This window comes from Coregonus lavaretus (assembly GCF_964263955.1).
Source record: "Coregonus lavaretus genome assembly, chromosome: 26".
Classification (NCBI taxonomy): domain Eukaryota; kingdom Metazoa; phylum Chordata; class Actinopteri; order Salmoniformes; family Salmonidae; genus Coregonus; species Coregonus lavaretus.
The window spans coordinates 13,113,229-13,139,968 of NC_140013.1; the positions used below are offsets into that span (position 1 = coordinate 13,113,229).

The 26,740-nt window shown below is 41.9% G+C and overlaps 1 protein-coding gene across 2 annotated transcripts in view; it reads left to right on the forward strand.

The window, feature by feature from the left end:
* LOC311101413 (limbic system-associated membrane protein-like) overlaps positions 1-26,740 on the forward strand; it is a 430,764-nt gene that overhangs the window by 269,282 nt on the left and 134,742 nt on the right. The window contains exon 2 of one of the 2 annotated variants that reach the window (XM_084142545.1): positions 21,327-21,405. In XM_084142545.1, the coding sequence (XP_083998671.1) occupies positions 21,327-21,405 (79 nt within the window). Of the gene's footprint in view, positions 1-20,943; positions 21,406-26,740 lie in introns of those variants that run through there. The other variant, XM_084142546.1, reaches the window with a different exon arrangement.

Below are 26,740 nucleotides of genomic sequence, written 5' to 3' on the forward strand. Positions count from 1 at the left end.
AAAGCCAGACTACGGTTTGCAACTGCACGTGGGGACAAATATTGTACTTTTTGGAGAAATGTCCTCTGGTCTGATGAAACAAAAATAGAACTGTTTGGCCATAATGACCATCGTTATGTTTGGAGGAAAAAGGGGGACGCTTGCAAGCCGAAGAACACCATACCAACCGTGAAACACGGGGGTGGCAGCGTCATGCTGTGGGGGTGCTTTGCTGCAGAAGGGACTGGTGCACTTCACAAAATAGATGGCATCATGAGGAAGGAAAATGATGTGGATATATTGAAGCAACACCTCAAGACATCAGTCAGGAAGTTAAAGCTTGTGCGCATATGGGTCTTCCAAATGGAAAATGACCCCAAGCATTCTTCTAAAGTTGCAAAGGACAACAAAGTCAAGGTATTGCAGGCGGCAGGTAGCTTAGTGGGTAAGAGCGTTGTGCCAGTAACCGAAAGGTCGCTGGTTCTAATCCCAGAGCCGACTAGGTGAAAAATCTGTCGATGTGCCCTTAAGCAAGGCACTTAACCCTAATTGCTCATGTAAGTCGCTCTGGATAAGAGTGTCTGCTAAATGACTAAAATGTAAATGTAAATGTATTGGAGTGGCCATCACAAAGCCCTGACCTCATTCCTATAGAAAACATGTGGGCAGAACTGAAAAGGTGTGTGCGAGCAAGGAGGCCTACAAATCTGACTCAGTTACACCAACTCTGTCAGGAGGGATGGGCCAAAATTCAGCCAACTTATTGTGGGAAGCTTGTGGAAGGCTACCTGAAACGTTTGACCCAAGTTAAACAATTTAAAGGCAATGCTACCAAATACTAATTGAGTGTATGTAAACTTCTGAACCACTGGGAATGTGATTAAAGAAATAAAAGCTGAAATAAATAATTCTCTCTACTATTATTCTGACATTTCACATTCTTAAAATAAAGTGGTGATCCTAACTGACCTAAGACAGGGAATTTTTACTAGGATTAAATGTCAGGAATTGTGAAGAAATGAGTTTAAATGTATTTGGCTAAGGTGTATGTAAACCTCCGACTTCAACTGTATAAGGGGAATTAAATAATGCGTGTTCGTGACGAGAGCTACTGAGTCAGTTTCATCACAGTCCCTATAAAGCCTGACTTTAGCTAATATCTGGACTCTTCATCTGTTTTTGTCTCATCTTTCTCTCCTCCTCTTCACACATCTCTCATGTTTTCATTTTCCTCCCTCTCTCATTTGCTCACCTCCCTCTTATGTTTCTCTCTCACTGCCCTCTGCTCTCTCTCTCTCACTCTGTTTTCTCTCTTCATCCTCACTGATTGCCGTCTCAATCCCAGGTTTCCTTCTGTTCTGTCAGTTCATTCCCCTCTTTCACCTGGACTGCACTCTTATCGTTCTCATTTTACCCCCTTCCCCTCTCTCTCTCCTCTTGTGTTGTGGTTAGTGTTGCAAAGCTACCGGTAATTTACCAAAGTTACCGGAATCTTCAGTAATTTGGGTAATTAACAGAAAATCAATGGTAATCTAACGTAACTTTGGTAATTTATACTTGAACAACTTTTTTTTTAAATGTTTATATATATATATAGTATTCATTTATTATATGTGTCCATATTGTCCATGAGTTTCTAGTATATAGACCATATGGTTCAAGAGAAAATATCCTAATTAATGAAAAATGTATCTAATCAACAATGCCATTATTTTCAATTAACTCTGCAACTCTTCCAACTATTGACTTTTTTCACAACTGCCACCAGTTTGATTGTCACACTCTGGTTCTAGGACTTTTTGTGTTTAGTCAGGGTGTGTAGATTTCCGTGTGTTGTGTACTGTGGGTAGTGTCTAGGTGTTCGCGTTCTATGTTTGGTCAGTGACTCCCAATCGGAGGTAACGAGTGTCAGCTGTCGGCTCGTTATCTCTGATTGGGAGCCATATTTAAATGTCTGTGTTCACCTTGTGGTTGTGGGTTTTTGTTCTTTATTCAGTCGGTGTAACTGAGGACGTCACGGATCGTGTTTTGTTTTGTCGTGTGTTTCAAAATTAAAATCATCATGTTCACTCCCAACGCTGCGCTTTGGTCATACTTCATTGGCGAACGTGACAAAAAAACCCACCACAACGAGACCAAGCAGCAGTTGGATAACGGGTGGTGGAGCCAGAAGAGCGAAGGTTGGGAGAGGACTATGGAGGCCTGGTCCACCGAGAGGAGAGACCCCCAGAAAATTTTTAGGGGGGGGCTCACGACGTCGGGGCAGAAGGTGTACGGCCCGGAGGAGTGCAAGAGGTTGGCAGATATGGCCGCCAGTTTAAGGGGGCCACTGGTTACGAAGGGGATGGAAAGTGTGGAGGCACGGCGAGAGGTACTGGGGGGTGTTTCCAGTCCGGTCCGGCCCGTTCCTGATCCCCGTGTAGGGCCAGGGGTGTGTGTCCCCAGTGCGGTTCTGCCTGTCCCTGCTCAACGCCCCGAGCCTACGGGGTGCGTCGTCAGCCCTGTCCAGCCAGAGCCGTCCGCCAGACAGGATCAGCCAGAGCCTTCCGCCAGACAGGATCAGCCAGAGCCTTCCGCCAGCCATGAGCAGCCAGATCCTTCCGCCAGCCATGAGCAGCCAGATCCGTCAGCCAGCCATGAGCAGCCAGATCCGTCAGCCATCCATGAGCAGCCAGATCCGTCAGCCAGCCATGAGCAGCCAGATCCGTCAGCCAGCCATGAGCCGTCCAGCCAGGATCCGCCAGAGCCGTCCAGCCAGGATCCGCCAGAGCCGTCCAGCCAGGATCCGCCAGAGCCGTCCAGCCGGGATCCGCCAGAGCCTTCCAGCCGGGATCCGCCAGAGCCTTCCAGCCAGGATCCGCCAGAGCCTTCCAGCCAGGATCCGCCAGAGCCGTCCAGCCAGGATCCGCCAGAGCCGTCCAGCCGGGATCCGCCAGAGCCGTCCAGCCGGGATCCGCCAGAGCCGTCCAGCCGGGATCCGCCAGAGCCGTCCAGCCGGGATCCGCCAGAGCCGTCCAGCCAGGATCCACGCACCAAGCCAGGGGCGCGTGTCGTCAGTCCGGTTCCGGCCAGCGGGGCTAGGCAGGACCAGGGGTACTTTGGGGGGTTGGAGAGGAAGTGGGGAGGAAGCCCGGAGCCGGAGCCGCCGCCGAGGAGGAATGCCCACCCAGCCCTCCCCTGTTTGCTTGTAGTTAGGCGCGGTCGCAGTCCGCGCCTTTGGGGGGGGGTACTGTCACACTCTGGTTCTAGGACTTTTTGTGTTTAGTCAGGGTGTGTAGATTTCCGTGTGTTGTGTACTGTGGGTAGTGTCTAGGTGTTCGCGTTCTATGTTTGGTCAGTGACTCCCAATCGGAGGTAACGAGTGTCAGCTGTCGGCTCGTTATCTCTGATTGGGAGCCATATTTAAATGTCTGTGTTCACCTTGTGGTTGTGGGTTTTTGTTCTTTATTCAGTCGGTGTAACTGAGGACGTCACGGATCGTGTTTTGTTTTGTCGTGTGTTTCAAAATTAAAATCATCATGTTCACTCCCAACGCTGCGCTTTGGTCATACTTCATTGGCGAACGTGACATTGATGCCAAAACATTGACAATAAATACATATTGACATATTAAAATAAATAGAAGTTTGTAAAGGATATTTCATGCTGAAACCCTCATATTAAACACCAATGGTATTCACTATGGTTTATATTTAGGTTACCTTTTTACAGCTTTGTCGTTATTTTACATGTGATAAAGCCACACAGATGGCCAGAGATTATTTCAGACACCTGTGATAATCTGAATTACCCAAAAGGGCCACTAGATGTCTTGTGATAAATTACATAAAATCCTTGAACGATACCAGCATTCTGGTAGTTTACTGGTAAACTTTGAATGTTTCCAGTAATATACCCTCCCTTTGCAACCCTAGTAGCCTAGCGCATACGAGCGTTGGGCCAGTATCTGAAAGGTTGCTGGTTCGAATCCGTGATCCGGCAAATTGGAAAAATCTGCTGTTTTGCCCTTGAGCAAGGCAGTTAACCCCTAACAACAACTGCTCCCCGGGCGCCGTGGACGTTGATACAGGCAGCCCCCGCACCTCTCTGATTTCAGTTAAATCATTCAGTTGCGCAACTGACTAGGTATCCCCTTCCCTACATAGGAAGGTGCCTCAGTTATTTTGGAAAATGTATTCAGTATGATAGTACACAAACCCCTTTCCTTGGCCATGGGTGGAGCTGAGAATATAATGTAGGATTCACTTGAGATAGCTCAGTACGTAGCATCATGCTATTTTTATTCAGTCTATATAATGGCAAGGAAAGCACAGGGTGGATGTGATTGTAAATAACATGCTGTGAGGTAGGCAGACTCTTGGGTAAATGGTGATGGTGGACTGATAAGTGTTCCTAGTCATGTATGACGCAGGCCCCGTGTAGCTCAGTTGGTAGAGCATGGCGCTTGCAACGCGAGGGTTGTGGGTTCGATTCCCACGGGGGCCAGTATGAAAAATGTATGCACTCACTAACTGTAAGTCGCTCTGGATAAGAGCGTCTGCTAAATGACTAAAATGTCAATGTAATGGAGAAGTGTAACCTTTTCATTTTTATGTAAATGACTTGTTTTAAGCATTCAGACAGTGTATTATTACTCTGAAATTGTCCAGTAATTTGTGGTAGATGTAAGGCTAACTTTGTAATGAATTTCTACCCCATATCAGTCGTATGCATCGGTATAGCCAGAGGACTCACAGCTCTGACAACTAGTGTCACGCATCACCCCTACATCTGATGATGCACCTCCACCAAGACAGGCAACAAGGAAGTTATTTTGGACATTTCTGACAACGGTGGGAGAACTGTGTATACAAATCAAATAATCATGAATATCCCACATATTTAGAGGTTGGTAGTAGCTCAAAAAGAAGAATTTCCATCTCCAATGGGATAACAAAATGATATTCTAGTTGTTGATGTCTCCCCTTCACCAAATAAAGGCAGATATGCTTCAGTCAAAAAGGGGCATAGAGTGACAAGACTTGTTTGTCATAAGAAAACAAAAAGCGCTGTGTCTAACCTTAACAGTTCAGTGTCATGTTATTTTTCAGTACTTTTTAGACATACAGTATTTGCATACACAATATCACTCCCCAAGAAGTATGAGAACACCTCTGGGAGTTGTAAAAAATGTCCCTAATATAAAAATAGACATAAAGATGTCATTTATATTTGATAATACGTTGATCCTTATCCCTTCAAAAATATGAAAGCCGTTATTTTCATGTCATGTTAATATATTTTCTTTAACAAAGTGTAAGAGATCTTCATAAAAGCCAAAGCAGTGTTTCACACAATAGAAAAATTGATGATTATTAAAGTGCTTGTTGTAATCTTTTGGAAACGAGAAAGCAAGACCCATCTGAGAGATGCATGACAACATGCTGGGAGGAAATAGAACCCAACCAAAACCTGTAACTTTTTAAATAGGCCTCGTTTTTGGGTATCATCAATCACTGTTGTGATTAGTCTACTTGCAGTTGAACGCTTTTGAGTGTCATTACCTCAAGACATTGAGTGGGCTCATGAAAAGTGTTTGGTTACGTTGCATGATGATCATGTTTTACCAGTCTGTCATCGTCACATGGCATTGTCTTTAGAGTAATATGATCCTTTCATCACCTAAAATAAAATGTACCATCCTCTAGGATAGAACTACCGTTTCTGATGCATGCAATCACCATAAACATAGACATGTTGCATTTTGTGTCATTGTATCATTATTCTCCCTGAAAAAGACCATACCAAAACCTAATCTATTGAACATGCCACCATAAAAAAGACATTTTAACTATATGAAGAATGCGAATAGGTCCTCCTTTGGTTTTTTCTTAACCAAAGAGCACCTTTAATCTACAAAGATCTACTAGCTAGTGTATCCTGTTGCTGTTATTTTTCAAGATATTTCATTAAATGGCCATCATAAAAGTTCAAGCTCATCTTTATTAGAAAAGGCCTATACTATGCGATGTGTGGAGTCAATATCAACTTACTTTTGCGGTAGATTTGTAGTATTACACTTCAATATTATAGCGACCCTGTGTTTATAAGCGCAGATATTGACTCCGCCAATTGAGTATGCTTTCTTGATGCAGCCAATGGCACGCAGGACTACGGTCCAGAAGGTTGAGGGTTCGCCAACCACTTCCGGACAAGCTCACTCTCCCTGCCTGTGTCATTACAATATGGTTTGGTATCACATTTGATTTGAGATGGTGCTCTTCTAATGACCTGTGTGCTGTGACTGACTGTCTTTGAGGCTTTGTTTTTGTTCATTCATTTTTTCGACTTCAAATGAGAGGTTCAGAAATTGGATAGGCACGGCTGTCTCTCTGAAATAATGGAACAAAGAACACCTAACAATCCTCCCCTGCTTTCAGCCCGTTAACTTTATAATTAGTCTTCTCTGAAAACCCTGAAACATAAAAAATGTCTCAGAGGATATTTTCATATTTGAAGACTGATTTAATTGAGGCCTGACTATGGTGCTATATGATTTAAGATGGACATCAGAAACGCAGAATTTACACAAAAAAGCAAGTCGAGATTGCTTTGATGTTTTAGACTTGACAGAATCAATAACAAGGGAATCCTCCGATAAACATTTGCTATGTTGTTTTAAACAACATTTTGACTGTGTTTTTGTGCTTTATCTGGTCCCATTTGAACACATTCCAAATTACATTACATTATGCTTTATTAAAAAGAAGGTCATGAAAATAGCTCAGCCAAATGGAAATAATGGAATGCTCTTTGGTATCTAACTGGGGCTGATATGGTTAATATTTTACAAGTGTATTCATAGACCCATAACACAGCTAATAGCCACGAATGCAAGGACTACAGAATGTTGTTTGTTTAAAGGCCGTCCCATGGCTTAACATGTATTATTCATTTCAAACAGCTACTGTAAGGATCTTTAGAGCATTGATGCACCAACACATCTACGCCAGACGACAAGGACAAAGGGAATACACACCAAACCCACTTTTACCGGCCAGAGAGCACAGAGAGAGAGGGCCAGAAGAGTCCAAGCAGAAACCTTTCCGCCTTTGCCTTCTCTCACACCCACACCTCCCATCTACTTCAGAGCTTCTCCTATCAGCAACAAGGGTGGTAGGTTTGAACCAAGTGGCACTCAGACTTGAGACAGACTCAGCTGGGTCCCGATAAAGACTGAGTACGAATGTGGCTCAATCAAGGAGCTTCTCCATTGGAAAGCAACTAACTGCACACAAAGTGCCTCAAAAACTCTTATTTTCTCAAGGAAAATGTAAACGGACTGAAAATGACATGGTTAAAAGTATTGAGATTTGTGTATAATAAGTCCTTGTATTTAGGTATGATATATTTTCTTGACAATTAACAGGTACTACCCTCATTTGTCCAAGGAAATGTATGTTGTTGTCCAAGGAAATGTATGTTGTTTGGTATCTGTGTGACCATACAGTCTTCACACGGACGTTGGAATACGTTATGAACCCTGGAACTTTTCCCTCACCTGAGCCAATCACAGCTCTCCTGACGAGAGGCCTCAACTCTTCCTGGTTCCAGGACTATAAACTGAACATGTGAACACCACTTCTAGTGTTCAGATTGGCGACCAGCCCTGGTTGCTGTCATTTATGAACTACAAAACAATCCAAGGATGCCCCACGCAGGGACCTTGCGGAACTCTACTTGGACTTCTAAAATCTTTTGTTTTGCGTGCATGGAGAGTTCTCTGAAGATTGTTGGTTCCAGACAGATACCCGTAAGAGAGTAATGATGTATATAAACCCTGGATTGCTAATGCTATGTACTGGCCATTGAAAGGCTTTGAATCCACTGGTCGGCCATATTGGCACTCTCCAGTAGGAGCAGTCCTCCATAGGAATGAATGGAATTCTACAGTATTTCAATTAAATGTTTCAAGGACAAAATTACATGTATTTAAGTATGTTTTTGTTGTAGTGGGGACAGTAACATTAGTAATCTAAAAAAAGTACACTTTAAGGAAAATATTTATATATATATATATATATATATCTTTTTTATATATATATTTTTTATGTTTAGCTCACCTAATATAATTAAAAGTATGCATTAAGGTGTCTGTAATAGAATAAACATGGCAAAAATGAATGTAGACATTAATAAATGCATTTCTACAGCTTCCAAAATATTCTTTACAATGGTGGGGGAGTCCCAAGATGGAGGCACGGTGGCTTCAGCACAGTGCCCCTACAGTCATCTGGTGTAGGCTATACAGTGGGGGAAAAAAGTATTTAGTCAGCCACCAATTGTGCAAGTTCTCCCACTTAAAAAGATGAGAGAGGCCTGTAATTTTCATCATAGGTACACGTCAACTATGACAGACAAAATGAGAAAAAAAATCCAGAAAATCACATTGTAGGATTTGTAATGAATTTATTTGCAAATAATGCTGGAAAATAAGTATTTGGTCAATAACAAACGTTTCTCAATACTTTGTTATATACCCTTTGTTGGCAATGACACAGGTCAAACGTTTTCTGTAAGTCTTCACAAGGTTTTCACACACTGTTGGTGGTATTTTGGCCCATTCCTCCATGCAGATCTCCTCTAGAGCAGTGATGTTTTTGGGCTGTCGCTGGGCAACACGGACTTTCAACTCCCTCCAAAGATTTTCTATGGGGTTGAGATCTGGAGACTGGCTAGGCCACTCCAGGACCTTGAAATGCTTCTTACGAAGCCACTCCTTCGTTGCCCGGGCGGTGTGTTTGGGATCATTGTCATGCTGAAAGACCCAGCCATGTTTCTTCTTCAATGCCCTTGCTGATGGAAGGAGGTTTTCACTCAAAATCTCACGATACATGGCCCCATTCATTCTTTCCTTTACACAGATCAGTCGTCCTGGTCCCTTTGCAGAAAAACAGCCCCAAAGCATGATGTTTCCACCCCCATGCTTCACAGTAGGTATGGTGTTCTTTGGATGCAACTCAGCATTCTTTGTCCTCCAAACACGACGAGTTGAGTTTTTACCAAAAAGTTATATTTTGGTTTCATCTGACCATATGACATTCTCCCAATCCTCTTCTGGATCATCCAAGTGCACTCTAGCAAACTTCAGACGGGCCTGGACATGTACTGGCTTAAGCAGGGGGACACGTCTGGCACTGCAGGATTTGAGTCCCTGGCGGCGTAGTGTGTTACTGATGGTAGGCTTTGTTACTTTGGTCCCAGCTCTCTGCAGGTCATTCACTAGGTCCCCCCGTGTGGTTCTGGGATTTTTGCTCACCGTTCTTGTGATCATTTTGACCCCACGGGGTGAGATCTTGCGTTGAGCCCCAGATCGAGGGAGATTATCAGTGGTCTTGTATGTCTTCCATTTCCTAATAATTGCTCCCACAGTTGATTTCTTCAAACCAAGCTGCTTACCTATTGTAGATTCAGTCTTCCCAGCCTGGTGCAGGTCTACAATTTTGTTTCTGGTGTCCTTTGACAGCTCTTTGGTCTTGGCCATTGTGGAGTTTGGAGTGTGACTGTTTGAGGTTGTGGACAGGTGTCTTTTATACTGATAACAAGTTCAAACAGGTGCCATTAATACAGGTAACGAGTGGAGGACAGAGGAGCCTCTTAAAGAAGTTGTTACAGGTCTGTGAGAGCCAGAAATCTTGCTTGTTTGTAGGTGACCAAATACTTATTTTCCACCATAATTTGAAAATAAATTCATAAAAAATCCTACAATGTGATTTTCTGGAATTTCTTTTCTCATTTTGTCTGTCATAGTTGACGTGTGCCTATGATGAAAATTACAGGCCTCTCTCATCTTTTTAAGTTGGAGAACTTGCACAATTGGTGGCTGACTAAATACTTTTTTTCCCCACTGTATATAAATCATTTTAAGAGAGATGTCCAGCTCATTCATCATCTTTTCCCTGATTTGAATGTGGGCGTGTACCTATTACTTTTATTAGGTTATTTGTTTCTGGTCGTTTTAGGACTTTCAAATAATTGTATCGCTTTTGTCCTTTGAATCACATGCTAGCTGTATGTTAGAAACTCCCCTTATCCTTTTCTTTTCCTCTTGTCCTGATTCTATACATTTTGCCATCACAATCTCCATTATTCATTCATGCTGTACATTCACCCATTTACCCTGGTTATTTCTAAATAAATCTTCTTTGTTTTATAAAATGTCTACTGTTGCCAAGAATGCATTGCTTTGTAATTTAAATAACTTAATTGCCTTCATGTGACAGGTTCTTTATTTATAATATTTTTGCCAGTGGAAACAAATCACAAGCTCCTTGCTCCCATGCCCAAAGCACATAACATTTAACATTGAGCATGATGGTGTCATACAATATTAATGGAAATCAATTTTAAAACCGGAAATAATGTAGCAAGCCAGTGACATGTGACAGAGGGATTTTGTGGAAGTATGATGCTTTCAGACAGCAGTTGTTTGAACCGACAGTGTTGCAGTGACTCCAATAAGATTGTGATAAAGTGAGAGCGGGTTTAGTCCCGGCTGTTACAGACCACCATTCTAGGAGATTGTGATCATGTAAGACAGACCACAGAGCCCCTCTTCCCTAAGACTGACAGTGATTTTAGGATAGGGGGAGTGATTCTGCAAGTTGATTTGAGACTGTGCTCTTAGACTGTTGATTGTAACCTAAATCCAAGCTGCCAAAATAGGGTGTATAAGATATGCTATGAGGTAGATAGTGAAAGGTACAGTGGATGCTCAGATTCTATAGCTTGATTTGGTGGCGATGTTTGTCTTAAAAGACTGTACTGCAACAAAGTGAGTCTAGTGTTAGCACATAGTGTCTGCAATGGCTGTTTGTGGCATTGAGTCTCTAACAAGTAATAGCAATTTGCAGTATATAAAACATAAACAACTAGCGAAACCTTTATGGTAGTATGTGTACTGTACAGTATGTCAACACCTTTGTCAACACCTCAGCGTTCAGTTGCTTTTCTTCTTGTGCTCTCACCTTCAATACAATATTTTTCTATTGCTCTATCTATGTGCTTCGCCTCTATGTGGACAGCCTGTTTGTGAAATGAATAGCAAAATAATGACCTGAGGGTTGGTGGAGATGAAATCTTTAGAGAAGATGATGTTGCTGCTACAGTACGTGATGCGATCATCACCGGAGGGATACATAGACTGTGATTGTGTGAGGCAAATCTCATAATGGACATAGTCCATGTGAGACTGACTCTGTAAGACAGATGCTCATGTGGGATAGTGGTTCTTCAAGACGGAGTTGATGTCTGACAGCCAGCCATTGTAGATGTAGAAGGTCTGAAACATTCAACGTTACATAACCGTGAGGAAAATATTCTGTGGGACATACGTAGTTGTTCCATGAGACGGCTACTACCCAGTGATTCTACAAGGCGGAGCAGTGGCAACTCTATGAGAGTGCTGAGTGGTAGTTGTAGGACCTGTGAAATAGTAATGATACCACAGTGCAAACTGAGGTGTCCGTGCCCTTGGCTGAGCTTGCATGGTGCAGCTACAGCAGATGGAGGAGCTGCTCTGACTGCGCTGTGCACCCCAGGACTCACCGCTGGTTGGTGTCAGCGCGTCCTGCTCTGGGTCATTATGCATGAGGCCTGAGTAATAACACGGTGATGGATTATAGGGCACCTCCGCTCCCTTCTGACCTTCCCTCCTTCCATCACACACTGGTCCATTTCCAACAGGCAGCAGAACAGAAGCACTCAGCTCTGGTTGAGGACAGACAGATCAATTAGCGCTGCAGGAGGGGCTGCAGGTTCTCCTTAGGTCAAGAGTCAGGTAATCCATCCAGCTACTCCAGCGGTAAACAAGCTATGCACAAACTATGGGATTAGCATACAGTACTGTAGTTACTATGGGTGACTGTTCATAGAGATCAAAATGGATCAGTCTAGAATCTAACATATAGCAAGTGGGTGGAAGATACTTCTGTCTCCTCCTAGCATTAACTGTACCATAAGCTTAGATGTCCTGATCTATCGTAGGGAACAATAGTAGATTCCACTCTTAGCTTCATGGCTGTATGATAATTTAATGCTATGATAATTCAAATTAATTCAATTTCCTCTTATTAGCTGACACAGTAAAAGGGGATGTACATTTCTTAAGACTGTGTGTGAAGTACTCATTGGCTATTAGGGAGTTCTCCTCCTTAGTCCCCTCAAATGATTCTGCTGATCTCTCCTTCGCACTGCAACAATGTTATCTTTTGTTTGATGGGTTTGATTCGAACGTGAATTTTTTTTAACGTTAAAGTGAACGTTCCATGTTTAAAGAAATGGGTGGTGATGGCAGTGGCTGTTGCAATTAGTGCTCTGTACTTTTATATGGTATACTAATTAGAACAATTTAAATAATGCAGATTTTGGCTGAGGGAGATAGGTCTTTAGGGCTTCTGTCTCCAGAGATCCCAGGAAGTTCTGTCTTTATCAAGGGACTTTTATATGAAGAAGTACTGCATAATTCATCTGGAGCTGGAAGAGTCTGCTTTCTACTGGCCAGCCATGAAGGGATGAAGGCTGTAGACTGCATGGAAGTGGAAAAATTGAGGTGTGTGTTTGCGTGAGAATGAGTTTGTGTGTGATTGTGCGTGCATGTGCTCACATCTGTGTTGTTTGATTTGCTATGTGTTCTGTGTATATGCAATGTGCAGTTGTTTGTTGTTATTTGTTGGTGGCCCACATTTTGGTGGTTTGCACGTTACAGAGTGTGGCTTTAAAGGGCTCCATATTTGTGGTCACAGAGCTGTAAAGCACATTGAGAGAGAACCGATTCTCATGTGTGGTTTAGCCATCTTTACTATTCACTCATGGATTAAATCCACCTTGGCTCTTACTAACAGCCACTCTAACCACAATGCTAGCTGCTTGACTTTGAGCGCTTAACTCAGCCAGTGTTTCATTTTCACCATGCATATGTAATAATGAATGCATTAGCCCATCAAACTAATGTTTACATCCATTAAAAGTGACTTAGTAGCTGACCACAAAAATGAATAATCTGCATTTTAATGCACCTCTGTCTGGTCACGCATGATGAACATGTCCATCTATAATTATAATCAGATCACCCCTAGGACTAGATCCTCAACCAGCCTGTAAACTGGAATGTTGACCAGGAGTTAAGCATCAGAGCATCATTCAAAATATTTGCCTGGGGCTACATAAAGATTGATACAGGATACTACCTAGCAGGATGTTAATCAGCAGATCCCTACAAGAAGGTATCCTTTTGGAGGAAATCTGCTAGGCCTAAATTCAAATGTACATCCCAAGGGATTTGTTTTCCTCCAGTGTGATCTTTTGCAGATCAACAATCAAAACAAAAACAAAATAATCAAATTTTCCTGTGAAATCTTCAAGTCTCATGCGGTGGTACGTTTTTGTTGTGGTTTCATAGATTTGCCTTCAAGTCATGCACTATTCCCATGTCCCTATGGTTGAAGAGGCCACATAGAAAAGTTAGAACTCAAAGCAACAACAACTCACTAAGCTGAACATTAAATAGAGGCAAAAAACTAAACAAATAAATAAATAAATAGGTCGAAACAGTAAAATTAACAATTGTTGTTGATTGTAACCAAATCCAAGCTGCCAAAATAGGGTGTATAAGATATGCTATGAGGTAGATAATGAAAGGTACAGTGGATGCTCAGATTTTATAGCTTGATTTGGTGGCGATGTTTGTCTTAAAAGACTGTACTGCAACAAAGTGAGTCTAGTGTTAGCACATAGTGTCTGCAATGGCTGTTTGTGGCATTGAGTCTTTAACAAGTAATAGCAATTTGCAGTATATAAAACATAAACAACTAGCGAAACCTTTATGGTAGTATGTGTACTGTACAGTATGTCAACACCTTTGTCAACACCTCAGCGTTCAGTTGCTTTTCTTCTTGTGCTTTCGCCTTCAATACAATATTTTTCTATTGCTCTATCTATGTGCTTCGCCTCTATGTGGACAGCCTGTTTGTGAAATGAATAGCAAAATAATGACCTGAGGGTTGGTGGAGATGAAATCTTTAGAGAAGATGATGTTGCTGCTACAGTACGTGATGCGATCATCTCCGGAGGGATACATAGAGCTCAGACTGAGAAAGGTCAAACTCCCATCGTCACGCCTTCAGAATGAGTCGCTGCATGATTAGCTTCTCCAACCATGGAGCGTAATGTCATGATCTCCATTTGCATGGAGATTGAACCGTACCAGATGCGTTTGATTCTCTTTGATCACAGAATACATTGTTGGAACAGTGTCTTTTGGTCTTGGAGAAGGTTGTGCACTGTGGATTTGACTCTCGGTTGCATGTGAGTTATCATTTCAGCAATCGTACAATATGCAGGGCTTCTTATAATTTTTTACATTTACATTTTAGTCATTTAGCAGACGCTCTTATCCAGAGCGACTTACAGGAGCAATTAGGGTTAAGTGCCTTGCTCAAGGGCACATCGACAGATTTTTCACCTAGTCGGCTCGGGGATTAGAACCAGCGACCTTTCGGTTACTGGCACAACGCTCTTAACCACTAAGCTAACATATTCATCTGAATGTTCATACATCAGAGAATGCAGTGTTTTCACACCTTAGTCCCTGTTCACCTCACAAACTGTACATAATGTCTGTGAGGATGTTAACCTTGTGTAGGATTCTAGCATGGATTTTCTGCACAGAATAAAATGAACTCTATTACATACAGGGCTTGGAGAAAAACATATTGTGTGAAAACAAAAATGGAAGCATATGCTTATTACTGTAGCATTCACTTCTGAGTTGTGTTTTCGCATTGTGACCATCTTTATGAAGGTAAATATCTCTGGCAACCTAGCTACAGTGGGGGAAAAAAGTATTTAGTCAGCCACCAATTGTGCAAGTTATCCCACTTAAAAAGATGAGAGAGGCCTGTAATTTTCATCATAGGTACACGTCAACTATGACAGACAAATTGAGAAAAAAAATCCAGAAAATCACATTGTAGGATTTTTAATGAATTTATTTGCAAATTATGGTGGAAAATAAGTATTTGGTCACCTACAAACAAGCAAGATTTCTGGCTCTCACAGACCTGTAACTTCTTCTTTAAGAGGCTCCTCTGTCCTCCACTCGTTACCTGTATTAATGGCACCTGTTTGAACTTGTTATCAGTATAAAAGACACCTGTCCACAACCTCAAACAGTCACACTCCAAACTCCACTATGGCCAAGACCAAAGAACTGTCAAAGGACACCAGAAACAAAATTGTAGACCTGCACCAGGCTGGGAAGACTGAATCTGCAATAGGTAAGCAGCTTGGTTTGAAGAAATCAACTGTGGGAGCAATTATTAGGAAATGGAAGACATACAAGACCACTGATAATCTCCCTCGATCTGGGGCTCCACGCAAGATCTCACCCCGTGGGGTCAAAATGATCACAAGAACGGTGAGCAAAAATCCCAGAACCACACGGGGGGACCTAGTGAATGACCTGCAGAGAGCTGGGACCAAAGTAACAAAGCCTACCAACAGTAACACACTATGCCGCCAGGGACTCAAATCCTGCAGTGCCAGACGTGTCCCCCTGCTTAAGCCAGTACATGTCCAGGCCCGTCTGAAGTTTGCTAGAGTGCATTTGGATGATCCAGAAGAGGATTGGGAGAATGTCATATGGTCAGATGAATCCAAAATATAACTTTTTGGTACAAACTCAACTCGTCGTGTTTGGAGGACAAAGAATGCTGAGTTGCATCCAAAGAACACCATATCTACTGTGAAGCATGGGGGTGGAAACATCATGCTTTGGGGCTGTTTTTCTGCAAAGGGACCAGGACGACTGATCCGTGTAAAGGAAAGAATAAATGGGGCCATGTATCGTGAGATTTTGAGTGAAAACCTCCTTCCATCAGCAAGGGCATTGAAGATGAAACGTGGCTGGGTCTTTCAGCATGACAATGATCCCAAACACACCGCCCGGGCAACGAAGGAGTGGCTTCGTAAGAAGCATTTCAAGGTCCTGGAGTGGCCTAGCCAGTCTCCAGATCTCAACCCCATAGAAAATCTTTGGAGGGAGTTGAAAGTCTGTGTTGCCCAGCGACAGCCCCAAAACATCACTGCTCTAGAGGAGATCTGCATGGAGGAATGGGCCAAAATACCAGCAACAGTGTGTGAAAACCTTGTGAAGACTTACAGAAAACGTTTGACCTGTGTCATTGCCAACAAAGGGTATATAACAAAGTATTGAGAAACTTTTGTTATTGACCAAATACTTATTTTCCACCATAAATTGCAAATAAATTCATTACAAATCCTACAATGTGATTTTCTGGGGTTTTTTTCTCATTTTGTCTGTCATAGTTGACGTGTACCTATGATGAAAATTACAGGCCTCTCTCATCTTTTTAAGTGGGAGAACTTGCACAATTGGTGGCTGACTAAATACTTTTTTTCCCCACTGTATGTCGACCAAATTGTTTTTTGGGTGTTTATTCCATGTGTGAAGCAAAATATTTGTGGAGGAACCATGATAGCTTTTGCCAAGCCAAATATTTAAGGAAAGTCTGTTAACAGTGAACATATTGGTGTGACTGATGTTTTGGATCCAAACACTGCACACTCAATATGCTTATTTTGTTTATCTGGCTTGGCATGTAATCAATCTATACTGCTGGGAATGAAAACAAACTTGCTCGCCATGTGTTCGAATATCAGTTTGGACATTATCAGCACTGAAGTCAGCATAAAGACCTCATGACTCACTGGACAACATTTGATGACAGAGGAAACTTCACCAAATAGGCAGAGATTTGTATACCTAGTCCATACTTCCTATGCATTCCTGTAGATCTGAAACAATTGGATAGGAGTAAATAATATGGCTAAAAATCCACCCAGCCTTTTACACCTGATCCTGAACCAGATCAATCTGATACGTTCAGCAATAACCTCCGGTAATTCTAAAGCAGTTGATTTGGAATTCAGTTCTAGTGAAGGCTTTAACAAGGTTTCTCCCTCATCAGAAACCCTAAAATGAGGTCAATCACCACTTTGAGCACAACATTTGCCAAGCTTGTGCACATTCTCTTTTATTGCCTTTGCTGCCAGCTTGAGTTTTGCTGACACACGGCTCATCAGGCCAAGGTGTAATTCAATGTGTTCCTCCTGTGATATATTGCTGAGTGCGGGTGGCGTATCCTTTTTCCTGCATATCATGCATTTCGCTGCCAGGAGCTCGGGTCTGACGGGAGTGTCAAGGTAAATTACGCATCCACTATTTTTTCCCCACAAAGAGAATGGAATTAATCAGAACACACTGTAGGTGGGCGTGTTCGTTAATGTTCCCTTTTCCCTTTTGACACGGGCCATAGTAAGTTAGATAATAGTGTGATCTCAGGGGTGAGAATGCCTCATTGATCACCCAAAGTTTTGTAATGGTCATAGAACCATTTGTTTTCCTAATCAGGTTACCCTACACAGTTCATGAAGAATCATGCCTTGCAGAGTTCAATAATGATGAACCCTTTTTACCTGGAATTGTTTCTCCAATATTTTTGAGTTTGTCATTTTGAAGAGGGGGATTGTTTAATGAGGGGATAACAGAAACTCTTTGGTCAGCTTGGCAGGCTGTAAATGGGCCTCAATCAGGCATATTGTAGCACCTCATTTCAGGTTCTACATTTGAATCTCATTCACTGTTCTCTCAATACAGTTCACTCACTCAGTGTTCTCTCACTACATTCTGCTTTTACGCAATAACAGTTTGTTCAAAGACAGAGGAACAATACTTTCTCCAGACATGTGGAGTGACAACATGGAGCAAATAGCAATAGTCATGACAAATCTCCACAATGCTGCATGTTATGAGTAAGCATAAATATGCTAAGTAGGAGAGTAGGATTACGGTTGTTTTTCTAATCTCTAAAATGCCTCTAAAATGCTGTCCTTCATGCATGTGGACTTATAACTATGCATACTGTACCTTTAACATCTAAATTCACCAGCTAGTACAATTAATACTGTATTACCACGTGATTTACATAATATAGCATGTAGTTCCCAACATACAACAGGGCCTTCCAGTGTTTCAATACCCCTCTGGTATCCCCTGAGCTTGGAGCAGCCCAGTGGCATGGTACTAGGTCTGTCAGTCTAATTTCTTTCAGCAGTGTATGTGGGGAAGAGTGGGGTGGTCTGTGTGAGGAAGGGCTGAGTGGGTTTATGTAGTCTAGTGTGTGGACGTGGGCAGGGTGAGTGGACAGGAGCAGTGGAGTATCACTGACCTTTTGTTCAGGCTTGGCTATAGATGAATAGTAACCATATCATATGTTGATGGTGTGGTGGGTAAAGAAGGAGGAAAGGAAGGGAGGAGGGGAGTTCTCTCTCCCTGTCTTCTCTGTGGTCTTGGTGCTCAGTCACGTCACTGTACTGCAGTAGGATAATGCTAATGTACTGTACAGACTATGAGGGAGGAAGAGAGAGGGGGTGTTGCGCTAAATGATCTTGCCCATGTTCTATCAGTGGAATGACTATGAGCATAATGTATGTATCAATCATTTTCAGAGGAGAATAAGAACAAAGCTATAACATGAAAGTCAACAGTGAGTGAATAACATAAATAATTGTCACTTTAATTACATTTACATTTACATTTTAGTCATTTAGTAGACGCTCTTGTACAGAGCGACTTACAGTTAGTTACATTTTTCATTTTTCATACTTTTTCATAAATATTAATGTTTAATTAGTTATCTTAATATGAATGTGTTATTGATCTACTTTAATGTTGTAGCCTATTCACTCTTGCAAATAAAAAAGTACAACATGTGTAGTGCACATGCTTAATTAATCTGGACCTGCATACGAATAGAAGAATTTATCCATACTTAAAATCAATGGACCTTAGTATGCATAGAGCTTGGCCATGTGCAAACTATTCTATCTCTAAAATGGCTAAAACTTCTCAGTTGCTTTTTGAAATGGAAGATGGAATTTGACATTGTGTTCTAAGAAGCATGAGGATGATCAACAGTGGAAAGCATTTTAATGCTCCCTCTAATGCACTAATATTAGCACTTCCATGACTGTCCCATATTAATTATGCTCATAATTCCCTCCAATCTCTCACAGATGCAGTTCCATTCTTGACTAATCTCACACTAAAGCCTCATTGCAGCATGCTGCTGATGATAAAACTGAGAAATCAAGTGTGTTTTAGTGCTATTCTTCACATTTTATTTTAACCACAGGTTTCTATAGGCCAAGGTTCCCCAACTGGCGGCCTGTGGGCCGAACTTGGCCCGCGGGTGATTTTATTTGGCCCCCCAAATTTCCAGATACATTTTCTATTGCATTTTTTTTTATTGTTGGACATAAATGACTATAAAAACACCAGCAAATCAGCTCAAAGTGATTTTAATTTCGGAAATCTGTTCCAAAGTATTCCCACGCATAATATAGATACTGTATATGTGATTGTATATACAAATGTATGCAAGGTTTGAAATAATTATGTTTTAATCAAATATTTTATCTGTTTGGGCTTCTTGCGGTCAATTTGCAGTCTACAAATTATTTATAATTACATTCCGGCTCCCTGACCATGCTCTCAAGAAAAAATCGGCCCACGGCTGAATCTAGTTGATGATCCCTGCTGTAGTTTACTTTGGCGGTCAACAAAGGATTACATTCGATCATTAATCTTAATAACAAATAGTGGTGTTTATTTAGGATATAAACCCAGGTTCAATGTCGGAGATGAAGACTGCATGCAGTGAATGCTGATGCTTTTGACTATTTTTCCCATTATGATCAAATGTGCAATACTGTCTGATTTCACTTTACAATTAATTAAGCTGTGAGGTGATTGAAACAGCCTATTAAATCTGTTTCCTGATTAGCAAGAAATAAATAAAAAACTGCTTGGTTGCCACATTTACATTTCTGATGAAGTTGAAGGCATGCCCTTGCAACTCTTGCCCTTGCTCCAGTGACAGCCAAAGTGATTATAATTACCATCCTTGTCAAAATCAAAGCCTAGACACAGTTTTATGATGACATATTGGGCATGACCCTATAAACAATAAACAACTTTACACATCAGCTCTTTCATCTTAAGTGACTTTATCCAAGCTAAATGTGGTGAGCAAATTAAAGATAGAGAAAATTAATGTCTGAACAGTAATCTTCCCCAAAATAAATATTCACTGTTGAATATGTTTCTGTAGCCTTTTAAGAAATATATTAGCTTACAAAATAGAACACGTAAATAATATTTTGTGACAAAATAGTTTTCTAATAGGCTATATGGCAGAGTTCAGTTCAGGTTGTCCTGCCAATCTTCTGTTGGTGTCAGCAGTAGGATGGTGACCTCCAGAGGTGAATTGAGGTGACATTAGAGGTGCAAGGATGTTGTGCACCTTGTCACCTTACCTTACCTGGCTATACTGCATACCGCTCGACAAGGTCTTCAGTGTTGAGCAATTTCACTCCATAGCTGGGCTATACTGGTAGCCCTACAGTCATCTTGAAATACCTGAGGTAGGCAATATTTGATCATAGAAATAGAATGACAGAATTATAATATAATTATCATTATATTTCCATGTATGAGGAAAAGCATTTACAATGCTTTAATGCAAACATCAACCAATTAAAATGTGAACCTGTAAGTCCATGAATAACATTTATTTCGTTCATGTCATGACCATGTTGGCATGTAGTCTTAACCGTGGACCTTGAACAACAAGCGAGGCATTTACTTAGACACATAGGCAATGACTTTCCCTCTCCTCTCAGCTGCCGACCGCAGTCTAGTAGAAAGGGACCTCAGCTGGTGCTGTTGTCGTGACAACCAATAAGGGCGCATCAGACTCTCGTGAAGGGGGCAGCAGTACGATGTATAAGCGGGGGTGGGGTAATCGGGTAGAGAGAGCGCTAGAGTGAGAGGCGCTGGTGACTGGAGAGGACTGAATTTCCTCCCCACCTCTAAAGAACTCTGCTGCCTGCCCGCCCATCACTGCCTTTACGCGGGAGCTGAAAGCACAGTGGAATACAGCGCTTGCAGAGAGGGTTTACGGAATATATGTTTTCCTCCAAGCCATTTTGTTTTCGTTGTTTCAACGCATAATTATCTTCCTCAACATCATATAAGCCCTTGGTCACACTTTGTCGTGGAGTAGGCTATTGCCAAGGGTCGGAGCGCCACTTCAATTCCCTTTTAGAAGTCCAAACACTTTCTCTCGGATCTCTGCGCGTCCAGTTCGAAATGCTGGTCGGAAGGAGACCGTGTTGGAGGCAATTGCAGGCTTCTTTTTTCAGACTCCTGTGTCTTATTCCTACAGGGTTCCCCGTCCGAAGTGTGGATATGCAGCGAGCGACAGACAACATTACTATTCGTCAGGGTGATACAGCGGTTATCAGGTAGGTCTCTGTCCAACTTTCCATTCGTTTGCAGCCTCCAAGTGATGCTGAGTTTTGTATGCAAAGCATAGAACCAGAATGGAATGAAATGATCACTGATTCAATTGACACGTTCACTAATGTGTAGGCTACTGATGCCTAATGTTATCTAATTAAAAATATTGAAATGTCACATGATGTGTTTTAAATTGAATAGGACATCAACTAAGTTAAATACTCATCAGTAGGGTATGAGAAATGTAGTGATAAAAATATGCATATTTTTTGAAGGGAGGATTTCAAGCGACTTATTTTCATTTTGATCTGATATGCGATTTGAAATAGCTCCGTAGCCTAGTCTATTATGTAGTCTATGCCACAGTCACATTATCATACCCAAACTAACCTAAACGACAGTGCCCTGGTATTAATTGGAAATCACTGAAAACGTTAAGTGCGTCATAGAATTGCCCAGAGATGATGTCCGGGAAGCGGCGGATTATAGGAGGCTACTCTTTTCAACGCCGGATTATAGGCAAGGGCTACGTGGTGTAGCCTACAATACATAACGACGCGGTTTGATTTCCGAATTGCACAACAGCCCCATATCACCCGGTTATGAAAAATAAGTCCAAAGCGCCATAAAAGCTTCACTGTGGATGAAATCCATATTTTCTTTGTGCCAATTTTTTCGGGAGTACTTTTAGCCTATTGTTAATCACCTCCCAGACAATGCAAGCTGTCAATTTAAGGCTATTATGTTATTGTTGGACACAGATGTCACGTGGTCACAGCCATGTGATTTTGGACTGGCAGGTCAGTGAGGGGCTATGACCCCCCCCCCCCCCCCCCCCAAAAAAAAAAAACACACCAAAAAAAAAAAATGATTTGGAGGGGTCTATGCAAGACACAACAACTATATTTCTCTCTTTAACTCACTCTCCCTCTCACACACACCTGCTGATTTTTTTACCACTGAAATGAAAAGTATGCCAATGTAGAGTTTATTTGTGGCATAGCCTACATGGTTAAGAATTAACCATTATGACTGAAATGTCAGAAAAATTGCTAGGAGGAAATTGTGCGTAATTGATGTTGTGTATGATATTTTCCTTTTTGTGCAATGTTAAATGAGAGCAATCAGATCTTTAAAGAGCAATGTTAGGTTTTATACCCATTGTGAGGTGCATACATTGCACCAGACAGAGACAAAGAGAGTATTGTTTTATATTCGCTGACTGCAGTAGACAGGTTTTCTATAGAGTTTGGGAATCATCGACCCAGACATGCCCCTACTGTGCTGTATTGCCCTACAGTGCCTCTGCATGCCAAACTGTTATATTTTCTCTATACATTCACTACATGACCAAAAGTATGCGGACACCTGCTCGTCGAACATCTCATTCCAAAATCATGGTCATTAATATGGAGTTGGTCCCCCCCTTTGCTGCTATAACAGCCTCCAATCTTCTGGGAAGGCTTTCCACTAGATGTTGGAATGTTGCTGTGTGGACTTGCTTCCATTCAGCCACAAGAGCATTAGTGAAGTCGGGCACTGATGTTGGGCGATTAGGCCTGGCTCGCAGTCAGCGTTCCAATTCATCCCAAAGGTGTTCGATTGGGTTGAGGTCAGGAATCTGTGCAGGCCAGTCAAGTTCTTCCACACTGATCTCAACAAACTATTTCTGTATGGACCTCGCTTTGTGCACAAGGGCATTGTCATGCTGAAACAGGAAAGGGCCTTCCCCAAACTGTTGCTACAAAGTTGGAAGCACAGAATTGTCTAGAATGTCATTGTATGCTGTAGCGTTAAGATTTCCCTTCACTGGAACTAAGGGGCCTAGCTCGAACCATGAAAAACAGCCCCAGACCATTATTCCTCCTCCACCAAACTTTACAGTTGGCGCAATGCATTGGGACAGGAAGCGTTCTCCTGGCATCCGCAAAACCCAGATACGTCCGTTGGACTGCCAGATGGTGAAGCGTGATTCATCACTCCAGAGAACGCGTTTCCACTGCTTCAGAGTCCAATGGCAGCGAGCTTTACAACACTCCAGCCGATGCTTGGCATTGTGCATGGTGATCTTAGGCTTGTGTGCGGCTGCTCGGCCATGGAAACCCATTTCATGAAGCTCCCGACGAACAATTCACGTTGCTCAGTTTGGAACTTGTTAGTGAGTGTTGAAACCGAGGACAGACGATTTTTACGTGCTATGTGCTTCAGCACTCGGTGGTCCCGTTCTGTGAGCTTGTGTGGCCTACCACCTTGCGGCTGAGCCGTTGTTGCTCCTAGATGTTTCCACTTCACAATAACAGCATTTACAGTTGACCGGGGCAGCTCTAGCAGGGCAGAAATTTGACAAACTGACTTGTTGGAAAGATGGCATCCTATGACAGTGCCACATTGAAAGTCACTGAGCTCTTCAGTAAGGCATTTCTACTGCCAGTGTTTGTCTATGGAGATTGCATGGCTGTGTGCTCAATTTTATACACCTGTCAGCAATGGCTGTGCTGAAAGCCACATCCACTAATTTGAAGGCATGTCCACATACTTTGTTAATATAGTGTATCAATGCACTTGAACTAATACACAGTACAATAGGCTTGCATTTTCTCCTACATAAGGCTGTATCGGAGCACATAATCATGTTCTAATGGCAAATCACATTCAGATATTATATTGAAGACATTAATTCAAGAATTATCCAGTGTCTCTAGACCTGAAAATTGATATCACACTACCATTTCATTAATTGTTGCACTTGTCATCTGTAAGGTGTGAGGGATTGTACAGATCAACGTCATCATCTGATGCAGCATAAGACCTATTGAAAGTTACAATAAAGTGACAAACATTTACCTTTCAGTCTAGAGAACTACAGTACCAGTCAAAAGGTTGGACACACCTACTCATTCTATGTTTTTTCTTTATTCTTACTATTTTCTACATTGTAGAATAATAGTGAAGACATCAAAACTATGAAATAACACATATGGAATCATGTAGTAACCAAAAAAGTGTTAAACAAATCAAAATATATTTTATATTTGAGATTCTTCAAAGTAGCCACCCTTTGCCTTGACATTTTCCGGATTGACTTACCTTCATGTCTTAAAGTAATGATGGACTGTCGTTTCTCTTTGCTTATTTGAACTGTTCTTGCCATAATATGGACTTGGTCTTTTACCAAAGTATACCCCCCCCTACCTTGTCACAACACAACTGATTGGCTCAAATGCATTAAAAAGGAAAGAAATTACACAAATTACACAAATTAACTTTTAACAAGGCACACCTGTTAATTGAAATGCATTCCAGGTGACTACCTCATGAAGCTGGTTGAGAGAATGCCAAGTGTGCAAAGCTGTCATCAAGGCAAAGGGTGACTATTTGAATCTCAAATATAAAATATATTTAGATTTGTTGAACACTTTTTTGGTTACTACATGATTCCATATGTGTTATTTCATAGTTTTGATGTCTTCACTATTATTCTACAATGTAGAAAATAGTAAAAAAAACAAAAAAAACATTGAATGAGTAGGTGTGTCCAACCTTTTGACTGGTACTGTATACATTTGATCCTCTCATGGTGATGCAGTTGTGGAACAATGGGAATATCTCAAAGCCTGTAGTAGCCGATAGCCTATATTGTTAACCTGTAGGTCAAAGGTGTGCTGACCACTCTGGTGTTGGCACAGCCAGGCCCAGCAGGTTTAGGACCTATAATCCACTTACTGGATTTCCTCTCACTAATCGCTTCCATCAATTCAATTACTTGATCATCAAGTCAATCAATTCAAACGTAGTTACTGTTGAATCTTACTAAGGCTCACCAATTGATATCCATTTAAAAATCCAGTCAATCAGTTTACTCAGTGCATTAATATCCTTCAATTAAGTGTGAGTTTAGCCTTCACCTGGTCTGTACAGTAATACAGTGCCTTGCAAAAGTATTCATCCCCCTTGGCGTTTTTCCTATTTTGTTGCATTACAACCTGTAATTTAAATGGAGTTTCATTTGGATTTCATGTAATGGACATACACAACATAGTCAAAATTGGTGAAGTGGAATGAAAAAATAAATTACGGAAAAGTGGTGCGTGCATATGTATTCACCCCCTTTGCTATGAAGCCCCTAAGTAAGATCTGGTGCAACCAATTACCTTCAGAAGTCACATAATTAGTTAAATAAAGTCCACCTGTGTGCAATCTAAGTGTCACATGATCTGTCACATGATCTCAGTATATATACACCTGTTCTGAAAGGCCCCAGAGTCTGCAACACCACTAAGCAAGGGGCACCACCAAGCAAGCGGCACCATGAAGACCAAGGAGCTCTCCAAACAGGTCAGGGACAAAGTTGTGGAGAAGTACAGATCAGGGTTGGGTTAGTCTCCCGAGTGGCGCAGTGGTCTAAGACACTGCATCACAGTGCTAGCTGTGCCACTAGAGATCCTGGTTCGAATCCAGGCTCTGTCGTAGCCGGCCGCGACCGGGAGACCCATGGGGCGGCGCACAATTGGCCCAGCGTCGTCCAGGGTAGGGGAGGGAATGGCCGGCAGGGATGTAGCTCAATTGGTAGAGCATGGCGTTTGCAACGCCAGGGTTGTGTGTTTGATTCCCACGGGGGCCAGTAAAAATAAATCAAAATAAAATAATGTATGCACTCACTAACTGTAAGTCGCTCTGGATAAGAGCGTCTGCTAAATGACTAAAATGTAAAATGTTATAAAAAAATATCAGAAACTTTGAACATCCCATGGAGCACCATTAAATCCATTATTAAAAAATTGAAAGAATATGGCTCCACAGCAAACCTGCCAAGAGAGGGCCGCCCACCAAAACTCACAGACCAGGCAAGGAGAGCATTAATCAGAGAGGCAACAAAGAGACCAAAGATAACCCTGAAGGAGCTGCAAAGCTCCACAGCGGAGATTGGAGTATCTGTCCATAGGACCACTTTAAGCCTTACACTCCACAGAGCTAGGCTTTACCTAAGAGTGGCCAGAAAAAAGCCATTGCTTAAAGAAAAAAATAAGCAAACACATATAGAAGAAGGTACTCTGGTCAGATGAGACTAAAAGGAAAGGAAAAGAAAACGCTATGTCTGGCACAAACCCAACACCTCTCATCACCCCGAGAACACCACAGTGAAGCATGGTGGTGGCAGCATCATGCTGTGGGGATGTCTTTCATCAGCAGGGACTGGGAAACTGGTCAGAATTGAAGGAATGATGGATGGCGCTAAATACAGGGAAATTCTTGAGGGAAACCTGTTTGTCTTTCAGAGATTTGAGACTGGTTTCGGAGGTTCACCTTCCAGCAGGACAATGACCCTAAGCATACTGCTAA